General features: G+C 42.7%; 1 protein-coding gene across 4 annotated transcripts in view; it reads left to right on the forward strand.

Moving 5' to 3' along the window:
• The window catches only part of LOC116691923 (serine/threonine-protein kinase 38), a 26,202-nt gene extending 11,334 nt beyond the window's left edge, over positions 1-14,868 (forward strand). Inside the window, exons 5-14 of one of the 4 annotated variants that reach the window (XM_032519843.1) lie at positions 4,920-5,003; positions 5,091-5,214; positions 5,641-5,795; positions 6,955-7,066; positions 7,369-7,430; positions 8,509-8,626; positions 10,159-10,282; positions 12,663-12,758; positions 14,479-14,573; positions 14,684-14,868. In XM_032519843.1, the coding sequence (XP_032375734.1) occupies positions 4,920-5,003; positions 5,091-5,214; positions 5,641-5,795; positions 6,955-7,066; positions 7,369-7,430; positions 8,509-8,626; positions 10,159-10,282; positions 12,663-12,758; positions 14,479-14,573; positions 14,684-14,820 (1,107 nt within the window). In that variant the 3' untranslated portion in view covers positions 14,821-14,868. Of the gene's footprint in view, positions 1-4,919; positions 5,004-5,090; positions 5,215-5,640; positions 5,796-6,954; positions 7,067-7,368; positions 7,431-8,508; positions 8,627-10,158; positions 10,283-12,662; positions 12,759-14,478; positions 14,577-14,680 lie in introns of all 4 variants that reach the window. The other 3 variants (XM_032519844.1, XM_032519845.1, XM_032519842.1) reach the window with 3 other exon arrangements.
• Positions 14,869-15,118: the final 250 nt, after the last annotated feature.

Below are 15,118 nucleotides of genomic sequence, written 5' to 3' on the forward strand. Positions count from 1 at the left end.
GTAAGTTTTGTTGTCAAGTAAGAGGTTTGTGTTTTGTGGCTTGTTGAGTTAGTATCACAAGTCAGGAGACATGATGTCTCATAATGTGAACAGTAGCAACTAATTCTCACAGCCTACTGTTTATTTTTAGCCTCACATGTGAGAGAGAGCGGGCGCCTCGCTGATTTCGTCACTGTGATCAAACAATTCTTTCTCTGTCTGCTCTTTCAAACATCCTTTTTATCTAAAAATCCACCCTGTATCAGTTGAAACACACATATTATTTATATACTGATTTTCTCATTAGATTAGACCAGTAGTTCCCGTTATAACATTATAACGAGGGGGGTGTGGCAATGCTACATGTGAATAAATATAGCATGGGTCTGCTGTGCTGCTAGCAAAGCTTGTGACAGGACTGTCGGGTAAACGTACGGCAGACGATGAAACTACATCAAACGCAACAACTACCAAAACAAAAGCAAGAAAATACAGTGGTGGCCCAATCCATCTGTGGCGACTTCTTTAAAACCTCCATAACTGGGTGTCCGCGGGGTTTAAAAGTATTAAAAAGTGATAAACCCAAATTGTCAAATTTAAGGCCATTAAAAGTGTTAAATTTAGCCTCAGAGGTATTTTTTTTTTAAATTAGGTATTATTTTTTTCCCAGACTATCAGGTGACCTATTCTGATTGAAATTCTATCCTGCGTTTGCGTTAGTCCGTTTAATATGGGCTTTGGCGTGCCGGGGCACATAATCAAGATCTTTCGTCTCCGTCCATGTTTGATGCTGACGTCATATTCAGTGGTGTTCGACATCATCTCAGAACACTGCGCGCTCAGCAGAAGTGGCTGGCTTACGTTTATTTTAGATTTGCTTCAAGCATATCTTACACGACTGGACAAACCATCGTCGTCTTTTAATGGGCAAAATGCAAGTTTTCTGATAGCTGGGTGAACAACCCAGAGTTTAGGACTGGCTCAGGCCTGTAGTAGGGTGGCCATGGGCGCCACACCAAACACTGCGCGCGGAGGCTCTGTGGTGTCTGAACACTGCAGTTAAACACCACTCATTTAACTCAAATAAAGGAATTTCAGAGCTGCTTAAAGAAATGCTTCCCGACCCCCAGGCTACCAACTCTCACGCATTGGCCGTGAGACACACGCATTTGACTGGTTTCACACGCTCACACGCCACCCCCCCGATTTTTCACGCTGTCGGTCACAATTTCTTAAAGATGAGTTTATTATAGATCTACTTGTTGAGCCACTTATGATCGACTAGATGTGCTTTCAAAGACTGTGGGTCAAGAGCGCTCCCTGTGTGCGGAATTTTCAAATTGTCGCAAACTGAGATTTTTTTAACCTGAAGCCGGCATTTCCCCGGCTTCAAAGGGATGAGCTCTGAGTATCACAGACCCGTCCGTCGCTTCGTGTCCACTCTCTCTGTAAAAATAGAGGTGAGCAGCGCGGCTGGTGGACCCGCTCTGCTGGGGGCAGTGCCGCGTTGCATCCGTGCGAACCTCCGATAATGAGCAGCGTACAGCCTCCTCGTAACTGTTTGTCAAATGGGCCTCTGTGTCTGTCAAACGGTCTGAGTGAGATCCACCATATGAACGGAGCAATGATAGCACAGCGGGGACTATATTACAACTCTCCAAATCTCGAACAACAGAGATGGGAGGAGTTATATTTTGAATGTGCACAATGTTGTAAACATGAGCAAAATCTGATGATCTCTAAATATCTAAATGTAACTGTAATATTCACTTCAATGTTCATGAATTGAACAAAAAGTATTTATTTCCCAAAAAAGTAAATACAGTAAGTGCTGCACAGAGGATGAGGCCAAACTTACTGAGCTTGGCACAAAGGTTAAAGGATTAGAAATTATGTAAACCAGTGGTTCTTATTCTTTAGAATTTCAGTGGTCTTAGTTGATCCCTCAACATTAATTTAACTTTGGGTCCCTGGTCCCTACACCAGGGACCCCTGGACCTGTTCACCACAGACCCAAATCTTCTCAGCTGTTGCTGACATATATACTCTCATATATGTCTCTTCATGTGGTTCATTATGTTTGGCACATTGTGTGGGTCAGTTCTTATATCATGAAAAGTTAATAATGTAAATGCTGAATGCCCTAAAACCTGTTGATACTACAACAATGCAAAGGCTCTTAACCCTACAGTTTTGCACATATTATGCAAGACTTAATTTCTCAATTTTTTTGCACAAAACTCTCCAGAAAGTGCCATTTAATGGTTAATTAAAAAAAATAAAAAAAACTGGGGGGCATACCCCCAGACCCTCCCTACTTTGGATCTCAGTTCTCAACTATCCATTCTCTTCATTGCACATTTATGTAGTTTGTTTTACTTTTATTTACTAAGTGAAATAAATATGTGCAAGATGTTAATGTTATGTTGTCTCTAAATCTATTCATTTCTGTATGTTATAAATGTCAAAATCTGTGTAAATAATAGAAAGGTCACTGATTAACACTTGCAATTCATTGTCGTGATGGTTTTAAAAAAAATTCTGAAGGTAGTAAAAAAGGTACTAAAAAGTAGTAAATTTAACTAAAGGATTGCTGTACATACCCTGGATAAGCCGCTGAGTCGAGGAACAGTCAACACCTGCGTCACCTGGACTCGCCGCTTTAATAATCCAGTCCCACGTCGTGATATATTAAAGATTTATTGTTCATGTCAAAACAAGAAAAAAGCAAACCACAAAATCTAGTTGCACATAAAAAATAATATGTGAAGGTGAACGTGGATGCAATGCAATTAGCGTTTGCAATCAACAGAAAATGGATGAAAACCCAAATTCAATTGCAATGATTATCGTCAGACCAACCACGTTGCGTCTTACATTGCGTGATGGGTGAATTGAACTACATGTAGTTATGTATAATTATTCATTATGCATGTATGTATACATACATACACTCACCGGCCACTTTATTAGGTACCCCATGCTAGTAACGGGTTGGACCCCCTTTTGCCTTCAGAACTGCCTCAATTCTTCGTGGCATAGATTCAACAAGGTGCTGGAAGCATTCCTCAGGGAGTTTGGTCCATATTGACATGATGGCATCACACAGTTGCCGCAGATTTGTCGGCTGCACATCCATGATGCGAATCTCCCGTTCCACCACATCCCAAAGATGCTCTATTGGATTGAGATCTGGTGACTGTGGAGGCCATTTGAGTACAGCGAACTCATTGTCATGTTCAAGAAACCAGTCTGTGATGATTCCAGCTTTATGACATGGCGCATTATCCTGCTGAAAGTAGCCATCAGAAGTTGGGTACATTATGGTCATAAAGGGATGGACATGGTCAGCAACAATACTCAGGTAGGCTGTGGCGTTGCAACGATGCTCAATTGGTACCAAGGGGCCCAAAGAGTGCCAAGAAAATATTCCCCACACCATGACACCACCACCACCAGCCTGAACCGTTGATACAAGGCAGGATGGATCCATGCTTTCATGTTGTAGACGCCAAATTCTGACCCTACCATCCGACTGTCGCAGCAGAAATCGAGACTCATCAGACCAGGCAACGTTTTTCCAATCTTCTATTGTCCAATTTCGATGAGCTTGTGCAAATTGTAGTCTCAGTTTCCTGTTCTTAGCTGAAAGGAGTGGCACCCGATGTGGTCTTCTGCTGCTGTAGCCCATCTGCCTCAAAGTTGGACGTACTGTGCGTTCAGGATGCTCTTCTGCCCACCTGGTTGTAACGGGTGGTTATTTGAGTCACTGTTGCCTTCTATCAGCCGAACCATCTGGCCATTCTCTCTGACCTCTGGCATCAACAAGGATTTCCGCCCACAGAACTGCCGCTCACTGATTTTTTTCTTTTTCGGACCATTCTCTGTAACCCTAGAGATGGTTGTGCGTGGAAATCCCAGTAGGTTAGCAGTTTTCTGAATCTCACCATGCCCTTCTGGCACCAACATCTGCCATGTTCAAAGTCACTCAAATCACCTTTCTCCCCATACTGATGCTCGTTTGAACTGCAGGAGATTCTTTGACCATGTCTACATCCTAAAGCACTGAGTTGCCGCCATGTTGATTGGCTGCTTAGCAAATTAAGTTTAACGAGCATTGGACCAGGTGTACTAATAATGGCCGTGATGTGTGTAACGTACAGGAAGCCATCTTCATTGACGCATTGTCTCATACCTAACAGCACAGCTAATTGTTGCGTGCAGTCTGTTCTCTCTCTCTCTATTCTCCTCTCGATACTCTCTCTCATGCTCTCCTGTCCTCTGTCTCTCTCTACGCCTGTCCTCTCCTCCTCTCTGTCTCTCTCTCTCTCTCCTCTCTCTCCTCTCTCTCTCTGTCTGTCTTCTGTGTCTCTCTCTCTTCCTCTCTGTCTCTCTGTCTTTCTGTGTCTCTCTCTCCCGCTTGTGTCTCTCTCTCACTCTGTGTCTCTCTCTGTCTCTCTGTCTCTCTGTCTTTCTGTGTCTCTCTCTCCCCCTTTCTCTCTGTCTTTCTGTTTCTTTTTCTCTCTCCCCATCTCTCTCTGTCTCTCTTTCTCTCTCTCTCTCTCTCTGTGTCTCTCTCTCTGTGTCTCTCTGTCTCTCTCTCTCTCTCTCTCTCTCTCTCTCTTTCTGTCTCTCTCTCTCTCTCTCTCTCTCTCTCTCTTGCCACTTAATGTAGAGACAGCTCTACTACCACAATGTGTGAACACAGCTGTATCACACTGTAATCAAATATGTAATGAAAATATGTTAAGCGTAACTAATATGTACATAAAGGCCTAAATATATAAATATCCCTCTCTCTCTCTTGCTCTCTCTTCCCGGGGAGACGAACCTTGAAAATATTTGTTTCCACATAAAAGGGGGGGGGGGGGGGTGGGGGGGTTGCAGAAAAAGATTTGTCTTTGTCGGGTTGGTGTGAACTTTGCTGTGTTTGCCTCCAGGTTCGTCTGGTGCAGAAGAAAGACACCGGCCACGTCTACGCCATGAAGATCCTCCGAAAAGCTGACATGCTGGAGAAAGAACAGGTGAAGCAGAAAAAAACACACTGAACTGCTGCTGTTGTGGATCAGCTGGGACATTTTTTTACTCGTGCGTGTCCCTCTGTCCGTTAGGTTGGACATATCCGTGCTGAGCGGGACATCCTGGTAGAGGCAGATAGCCTGTGGGTGGTCAAAATGTTCTACAGCTTCCAGGATAAGATGAACCTCTACCTCATCATGGAGTTCCTGCCTGGAGGTATGAGCCCATAACCATACGGAACCGGACTGCCGGGAGACCCTGAACGCATCCCAAGCCAGCGCTGGTGTTCTGCCAGAGATGGGGACTTGAGTTTGAAACTCAGACTTGCGTAACTTATAACCTACCTATGTAATACGTAACATATCTGCTGCACGCGGCCACGCATGATGACCAGAATTCTTTGAAATTAATCATTAATTTTACCTGAAGAACGTTGTATGGAATCATCCATGTTATTTTGGGGCAATTCGGTTGAAAGAAATCCATATTTCTGATATAAACCACTTTGAAACGGGTCACTTTGACCCGAGGTCAACACTAGGGTTAAACCCTTCGGAGCAGACTGTCAGAGATGCTCGTTGTCCATCGCTACAACACACCGTAAGTGCTAGTGTGACTGTAGTCTCTGCCGTTGTGTCGCAGGAGACATGATGACCCTGCTGATGAAGAAGGACACGCTAACAGAAGAGGCGACTCAGTTCTACATCGCTGAGACGGTGCTGGCCATCGACTCCATCCACCAGCTGGGCTTCATTCACAGAGACATCAAACCCGACAACTTGCTGCTGGACTCCAGGGTGAGTCGTGGTTAACCACCTTTTCTATCACGTTCCCTTGGTCAGGAACACTGTCGTCATAGATGTAACCATCTATGCACTTTAAAACACCTTTATTTGACGCCATTTTGCTTACTTTCAGTCTACCATATAATCATTGTCTATTGTTTGCCTGTATTTCTTGTGTGTTTACTTGTTTGTGTGTTTTTTGTTTTTTGCTGTTATTGAAGAAAATGCTGCTGGTGTAATAACAAAATGTCCCCGTTGTGGGATGAATAAAGTCTAATCTATTGCAACAAATGGAAATACAGTTATGCTTGGCACTGATCAGCTCTTAATAAAGCTCATTGGACCAGCCAATCAGGAAGTACTATGTAGAAAATTGATGTGAGATCGGCTGCGATTGGTGTGTGTCTGACAGAAATGATAGTTCAACCAGTGGGCGAATTACTTCCGTGTCCTGGATGGTAAACTTGCTTTTTCATTGTCAATTGTCTTGGTAACCTGGTTGTTACTCTAATCTAAACGTTTGTTGTTGTTATTGTCCCCATGGGGAAATCATTTTGCAGTAAAATCACATCACGTGGTATTTAAAACAACAACAGGACAGACAAGAGAAGGAAGAAGAGAAACCATAACATGTATACATTGCCACTCATAACATAGACCAAAGCACTGGGGGGGAGGGGATTGGGTTCCAGACCAGCTGGGAGAAAGGGAACTAAACCATAAATAAACCAAATCTACCTGTTATCGTACAGAACCTTCATTATTAAGGAGTTCGATGGAGATCTAAGGAGAGCTTAGATCTGTTTTTTTAAACATTGGGGCACAGTGTCGTCGTCCTGAGGGTAGCAGTTCAAATGAGGAGGCAAGGGGGTGCTTCTGATTACCCACAATGCTATTTGCATTTCTCAGTATTCTGTTTTTGTATATACTTTCCATACTTGGGAATGAAATACACAATAGTTTGCTTGAAAACCTACACAGACGCTTTTCTTGCCCTCCCTACTTTGCATCTGCAGCACACTGAACCTTACTATACTTTAATTCACTCTTTCTGTGCCCAGCTGGAGACTGATCTTGAGGCGCTTCTCGAGCATGCACACCTATTGTTTACACATCACGTGTGTGCTGCCGACTTCAGTTGTTCTAATAGTGTATGTTTTTTTGTTTTCAGGGTCATGTGAAGCTGTCTGACTTTGGTCTGTGCACGGGGCTGAAGAGGGCTCACCGCACCGAGTTCTACAAGAACCTGAACCACAGCCTGCCCAGTGACCTCAGTAAGCAAAGTCAGGCAACCCCTTCCTTTTATTTCTACTTTAGCTTGCATGTGTTCATGTTTCACCACTCCAATCTGTTATGTGTATATATGAATGTCCTGATATGTCCTAGGACTGTTAGCGTGATGACAGATTTAATATAAGGGAACTTATAATCATGTGCTTTATTAATTTGCACTGTCCCATTCTTAAATAAACTGAATTTAAGTGAAGATGCTGCACACATCAGCCTGTATGGGAGCTTGTGGGGTGAGGGGGGGGGGTCGGGGGTCCCCAGCTTTCTTTAACACTGAGCGGTCCTGTCTCCACAGCTTTTCAGAACATGAACTCCAAGAGGAAGGCAGAGACCTGGAAGAGGAACCGGAGGCAGCTGGTAAGTCCAGACGGAGACGTGATGACGTCCTTTTGAAGGTGGCTTTTTATTGTGAATGAAACTTGAACGAATGCATCACGAGTTTAAAAAGAACATGTCAACATTGTTGGTTTTTACTCTTGGTTTTGGTATCAGTACCAAAGGTTATCACTTATCAGGGTTTCTGTGGGGTTTTAAAAGAAGTCTTAAAAACTCTTAAATTTGCTGTGTTTCACCGATGTTGTGTTCTAGGTCTTCAATGTTTTAATATGGTTTTAATCTCCCTACGTCCTCGTAACGCTCCCTCTGTATATAAGGGGTTTCTGCAGGTTTCACCAAATCAAATTAAAGGCTTTTTAAATACTTTCTTTGGCTCGTCCAAATAACTATATAGCTATATATTTATTGTTACAGGTTATTTTTTTCTCTTTGTAGCTTTTATTCAATTTTAATAAGTTTATTAACTTTGGAAGTACTTTTGTAGCTCTGCATTTCGTTGTACTTTTATGTTGTGATGTTTTATTTTTTATTTTATTAATTTATTAGACAGGGACAGTGTACATTAATTAACATTGCTGTAAATGCACCAGAATTAGCCAAAAGGCTATTTTTCAGCCGTTGTCCCTGGACAGATCTTAAAATTGTCTACCTGGAAAAACAACAAATCAGCAATATTACAAATTATAGGACTTAAATTTCTTCATGTAGTTCTTTTAAAAAGGTCTTTAAAAAGTCTTAAATTTGACTCTGTGAAACCTGCAGAAACTCCTTATATTCAGTATCACTGAACATATCCAGCACCACAAATAATTCAGTTTATTGTCACTTCCACTGTGCGTTTCACAGGCTCTAAGTGATGCCAAGTGTAGTCATGTTGTTCAAAGATAAAGGTAAAAGTGCCTTTTGTCTCGAAAGAAAGGAGCACAGAGAACAGAGAGACTCAAATCCAGATATCTCTGATGTGTAAAACCCAAACTCTTGCAGTAAACGGTGGGTTCATGTAAAACCACTCACTGCTCAAAAAAATGGCTTTAGGAGCCTTTTAATCTTTAACATTAAAGCTTTTTGTTGTTCCCTTCCTGCTCCTCTTCTCCGACAGGCTTTCTCTACCGTGGGAACCCCAGACTACATCGCTCCAGAGGTCTTCATGCAAAATGGATACAACAAGCTCTGCGATTGGTGGAGCCTGGGTGTCATCATGTATGAGATGCTGATAGGTAAGGACTCAAAGTCCCCATGGAATAGGGCTGTAACGGTACGTGTGTTCGTCCCCAAGCCTTTTGGTACAGGGCGTTGGGAGCGGTATTCGGCAATGATTTGGTACGCCGTGTAACCCAAACCTATCAGAGATGGTTTAGAACAGAGACGCCCCCAACTCAGTGACTTCCTGTATCTGGGTCACATTGTTAACCACTGCTATGCCCTCTTTAGGAGACTAGAGTTGTATGAGTGATTCCAGCGGGAGAAGTGAACGTGAACACAGATTATGAGCGTTTCTTTCGCCCCGTAGTCCCCAAAGTACATGTTGGACCCATTTCTCACACGCCACATATCTCCAGATCATTCTGACACTAACATGCTATTTTCAGACAAACGCATCAGGAGAAAATTAACTTTGTGCCAGACCTGTTCCTGTCTCGGGAACAAACTCGCGTGAGATCTGGCAACACAGAGAAGAGAAACGTTCGTGAACCCTCTAACAAAGCTAATCTCTGTGACGCTTGATATGTAGCAGTAGCAAAAGGACATATTAATATATTAGTAAAACATAACTTTTCATTAATTCACCCAACTACCAATCAAACGAGGCCACGCCCCTTCAGGAGAAAGGCCATGTGTGCCGTTTCATACTGTTGGTGCTGCTTGAAATGCTATCTTTAGTAAATAGACTATGAGCCACTGTCTAATGTTAAAATTGTTGGAGCTAAATCCTGCTCCGGTCTCAGGCTTCAGTCAATTAGTAGTCAGAATCTCAGATGTTGATGTGTGAATCCTTTGTATTACGTAGGATATCCTGAGACAAAGTTACCAGGATCAAACTCACAGCTCTCCCCTTCCTTTGTCTGGCTCTTTGGCCCTTGGACCCCTGGTCTTATTCACTAAGGGGGGGTGGGGGGGTCTCTAGGTCACAGTGGTGTGATGTGTTCGTGTGCTTATTCGCTGTCTTTTCAGTTGGAATGTGACTGAAAGTTTAATACCCTCAGTTCAGAAAAGATCAGTTGGGCTGTAAAAGTGGGACTGAAACCAGATTCAGGAAGCGTCCCTAACAATCAATTCTGCTTCTGACATATTTAGTAGAGTTTTGATTATTAAGGAATGTACCAGAACATCTTACGTTATAGAACAGAAGTTTTGCAAAACAACCTAACGCATGAACAACAAACTTAATGCATGACTAACATGTCTTCATTTATGTTGAAACGATGCTTTTTGCCTTTTTAGCTCAAATGTTTAATACAAATCACACACAGTGTTTAAGCACATATAACATTTTAAATTCCAACAATACTTAACATACAAAATCAAAACACAAACAAAAATAAATAAATGGAATAAAGTTATTTTCTGCACTTTTTGTCATTTTCCCCATTGTACTGAATCCACATTGAACCGTGACCCCAGAACCGAGACTTTGGTGTAACGTCAGACCCCTACGATGGGACATTTTATACCTTTTTATTTACCTAAAATGGCCAGATGTGGTTTGAAAAGATGGTCTTTCTCTTTTTGTTCCCCTCGCTGTCTGCAGGTTACCCTCCGTTCTGCTCCGAGACGCCTCAGGAGACGTACAGGAAGGTGATGAACTGGCGAGAGACGCTGACCTTTCCTCCAGAAGTGCCTATATCCGAGAAGGCCAAAGATCTGATCCTCAGGCAGGAAAACCTCTCTGCGTCTTTTCATCACAATCACTCGTGCACTCACTTGACTTTTTTTTTTTTGTAAATTGATAAAGGATGCATTTACTTTCCATTTTAAACACGTCAAAGTTCTTAAAGCCCAGGTCAGAGGGAAGATTTGCGATAAGATGAGTGAAAACTTTCAACTACTTGCAAAGCACCAAGCTGCAGCACCAATGGGACGGGACGGTGTATCATCTCCATAGCAACGACTCTTTGTATTTCTGACTTTCAGGCTTTTTTTGCAGATGGATATAGGCTTTCTTATCATTCGTTCCGTCTAAATATGAGTATGGATAACGTTAGTGATAGTAAGATACTTGCTACAAAGGCTGCACAGCATGTCGTCCCCCCCGTCATCGCTGTCTCAACTTGCGCAATAAACACGTTTCAAAAGACCGCAACATATCGCAAAAGGATGCAACATATCGCAAAAGGATGCAACATATCGCAAAAGGATGCAACATATCGCAAAAGTATGCAACATATCGCGAAAGGATGCAACATATCGCAAAAGGATGCAACATATCGCGAAAGGATGCAACATATCGCGAAAGGATGCAACATATCGCGAAAGGCCGCAACATATCGCAAAAGTATGCAACATATCGCGAAAGGATGCAACATATCGCGAAAGGATGCAACATATCGCAAAAGGACGCAACATATCGCGAAAGGATGCAACATATCGCGAAAGGCCGCAACATATCGCGAAAGGCCGCAACATATCGCAAAAGTATGCAACATATCGCGAAAGGATGCAACATATCGCGAAAGGATGCAACATATCGCGAAAGGCCGCAACATATCGCGAAAGGATGCAACATATCGCGAAAGGATGCAACATATCGCAAAAGTATGCAACATATCGCGAAAGGATGCAACATATCGCAAAAGGATGCAACATATCGCGAAAGGATGCAACATATCGCGAAAGGCCTTAGCATATCGCGAAAGGCCTTAGCATATCGCGAAAGGCCGCAACATATCGCAAAAGGATGCAACATATCGCAAAAGGCCTTAGCATATCGCGAAAGGCCGCAACATATCGCAAAAGGCCTTAGCATATCGCGAAAGGCCGCAACATATCGCAAAAGGCCTTAGCATATCGCGAAAGGCCGCAACATATCGCAAAAGGCCTTAGCATATCGCGAAAGGCCGCAACATATTGCGAAAGGCCTTAGCATATCGCGAAAGGCTGCAACATATCGCAAAAGGATGCAACATATCGCGAAAGGATGCAACATATCGCAAAAGGATGCAACATATCGCAAAAGGATGCATCATATCGCGAAAGGATGCAACATATCTCAAAAGGCCGCAACATATCGCAAAAGACAGATTTTTTTGGTTGTTGAAAGAAAACAAATATACAAATACTCATTCTTTTTTTATTGGGGCCTTTTATATTCAATTAATTGCTCTACTTCAATAAAAGAATATTTCCTTTTATTAGTCTTTAATTCAAAAAGCAATTTATTCTCTAGTTGGCAAAATACTGAAGGCAACTGACTACACTTTCATATCTTATTTATGTGATTCACTGCATGGTTTTGTTCTGCATGAATATTTTTTTGGGGCTTTATCAGGCCTTTATTTTAAATAGACAGTTGAAGACATGACAGGAGGGGGGGGGGGGGGGGGGGGGGGAATGGGGGAATGGCGTGCAACAAAGGGCCGCAGGTTGGAGTTGAACCAGCGGTATGGGCGCCTGCTCTACCAGCTGAGCTCTCCCGGCCAAGATTCACCACTTTGTTCAAATCTTTTTAGTTAATTTTTTTAATTTTATTATACTTTACTAATCCCACAAGGGTAAACTACCCTTTACACTCTGTTGTTATTACACTTATTACACACACATGCTCAGGACCTATACATGCACCAAATGGAGAAATGTCAGAGTGAGGGGGGGGGGGGGCTGCCCATGAAAAGGGGCCCCGAGCAGTTGGGGGTTTGGTGCCTTGCTCAAGAGCACCTTGGCAGTGCCCAGGCTAGCCTCCGTCTGAAACTGTCGTTTCCAACCAGCTGACGTTTTGTAACATCGAAATAAAATGGATTATTTTCATTCTGTAGTTTGTCGCTGACTTTACCAGCTGACTTTTTTATTGGCTGTTAGACCAGGGGACGTCTCTTACGTCCTACAACCGGCCTCTGGAGTCGAGACCAGCTGAGACCAGCTGAGACCAGTTGAGTCGAGCTGAGTCGGGCCGCTTCAGGCCGCTGAAACTTTTCCTAAAACGGTTTTGTCTCGTCGCAAATCTTCCGAATCTGAACTGGACTTTAACGTTTAATGCACCTTTTAATGTTTTGTAATGAGTTGTTGAGTGTGTATGTTAATGAAGGTTGTTGTGAGCAGGTTCTGCTGTGAGGAGGAGCACAGGATCGGTGCTGCGGGGGTCGAGGAGATCAAGTCCAATCCTTTCTTTGAGGGCGTGGACTACGACCACATCAGGTGGGGAAAGCTATCACATGTCTGTGTTAACCCTTGTGTTGTCTTCCCCTCAACCATGACAGAAAACCCGTTTTGGTCTATTTGACTAACTATTTCCAACATTTTTGTTACTTTTTCAATGGTGTGGGTGGTTTTTGATGTTTTTTCCAAAGTTTTTTTTAATCTTTTTAATGTTCAGCGCTTATTTCGACGGCCCATATGTTGTGACAACAAAAAAAAATGATTTAACTAAAAACTTGTCAAATTTGACCCAAGGACAACATGAGTGTTAAAGGGCCGTTATCACAGCAATACTTTTAAAATCTTTCATTTGTCTTAGATTGGTATTTTAGACTAAACAATGTCTCTGCTAGGGACAGGATTCGTACGGGTGCTTGAAATCCTTGAAAATGCTTACATTTTGATGTTGCGTTTTCAAGGTTTGAAAAGTGCTTGAACTTCGGATACAATGCTTGAATATACTTGAATTTGCGTTTGATTTTTGCAACCCGTTCAATCGAAAATATTACGATAAATCACGTCGAGAACCGTGTCTGTAGGTATCTGCGGAGCGAGCGAGGACGAGCTGTCGTGGTGAAGTTGGTTTTATACTGGAAGGTTTAATAGATTTTTCAAATGTGTCTAATAGACAACGTCCAATATAAAACCAACTTTACCACGTTGTGCTGCGGTGTGGCGGCCCTGCATCCCGGCAAAGACTGGAGCGACTGAGCTGTTTGAACCCCCCCCCCCACACACACACACACCCACACACACACACACACACACACACACACACACACCACACACACACACACACACACACACACACTATGTCCTGTTTAAACCTTAACCCTCATGTTGTCCTTGGGTCAAATTGACCTGTTGTCCTATATCAATGTTCTTTTTAATTCCCCAAAATAACGTGATTGATTCCAACGTTCTTTGGCAAGTACAAATCTCTACTTTCATTAATTTTGGGTCTTATTACATTTTATCGAATTTGAAAGTAAATGGAAGTGTTGTTGAAATAGTATTGAGTAAAAGTTGACATATTCCAGTCTGTGATTATCATCAACATCCATTCCTTTAATTTTAGTCTCAATAATTCCTAATTTCTGCTTTTCTAACTCAAACATCAGGTGTAATTTCCTATAAATGAGGTTTATTGACAATAAATTCCAAAAATAACTGTAAAACTAAAGTTAATAAGTTAGTGTTACGTAGTGTTAAATGTCAAAAAAAGGGACAAAGTGTTGAAAAAAGGGACAAAAACGTAAGAAAAATAAAAAACGTTGATTTAAAAGCGTCAACAAAAGTGTTCATGTTCAGTGTTTGACCGGAAGACAACACGACGGTTAAAAAATATTTGCTACTTACTGTTTCGGCTGCAACAACAAATCCAAAAACTTTACTTTTTTCTATTTATCCTGACTTTGAGACAGGGATAACGGCTTGAGCTGTAATTTTTCATAGTATCTCCTCTGTGATATGCAGACATTGAACAAATGTATGTATTTGTTCAACAAAATAACATCTAGAGTCTAAAGTCTAGACCCCGTATATATAGGACAACCTCCCTTTTTCAGACATAGTCCAAGTGGAATAATCCTTGCTCTTATATTTGGCTCATTACGGTAAGAAATGCAGCATTTTTAGCTTTGCATCCCCCCAGATGAACTGTTCTTTGTACCTGCTTTAAGAAAAACCTGTTCTCAAACTCTCCTGGTCTGCTCCCCAGAGAGAGACCCGCTGCCATCCCCATAGAGATCAAAAGCATCGACGACACCTCGAACTTCGACGAATTCCCCGATTCAGACATCCTCACGCCGACAGGTACGCCGCCTATTTCTGTTCAGCGCGTTCCATATTTTGTGTTTTTCGGTGTGTGAAATAATCAAAGAACCTCTCTTCTTCTTCTTCTTCTTCTCCTTCTTCTCGTCCAGTCGCCCCGGTGTCCAACCAGACCGAGGCCGACCTGAAGAACAAGGACTGGGTCTTCATCAACTACACCTACAAACGCTTCGAGGGCCTGACGGCTCGGGGGGCGATACCGTCCTACATGAAGTCGGGGAAGAGATGAGCGTCTCTCGGACCCACAACGCCACCGTGAAACCTGAAAGACTCGTCCCCAAAAAAAAAAACCCTGTGTTGTTGTCTGAGGAACCTCGGCTCTGAAAGGAGAACTCTTCGTTCTCTGCGTTACCCGAGTGACGAGGAGGATCCTCGAATATTATAAGGGGTTCAGTTTCATCCGTTTGCTTTTTCCAGGGGGCCGCTTGCCTTCTTTTCTGCAGGTCTTCACCTTTTTATCCGATGCTTCCGAGGGTACCTCTCTACTTTCTTGCGCACGCGTGAAGACTGAACCGGGATTTAAAGTG

This window comes from Etheostoma spectabile, chromosome 7 (genome assembly GCF_008692095.1).
Source record: "Etheostoma spectabile isolate EspeVRDwgs_2016 chromosome 7, UIUC_Espe_1.0, whole genome shotgun sequence".
Taxonomy (NCBI): Eukaryota; Metazoa; Chordata; class Actinopteri; order Perciformes; family Percidae; genus Etheostoma; species Etheostoma spectabile.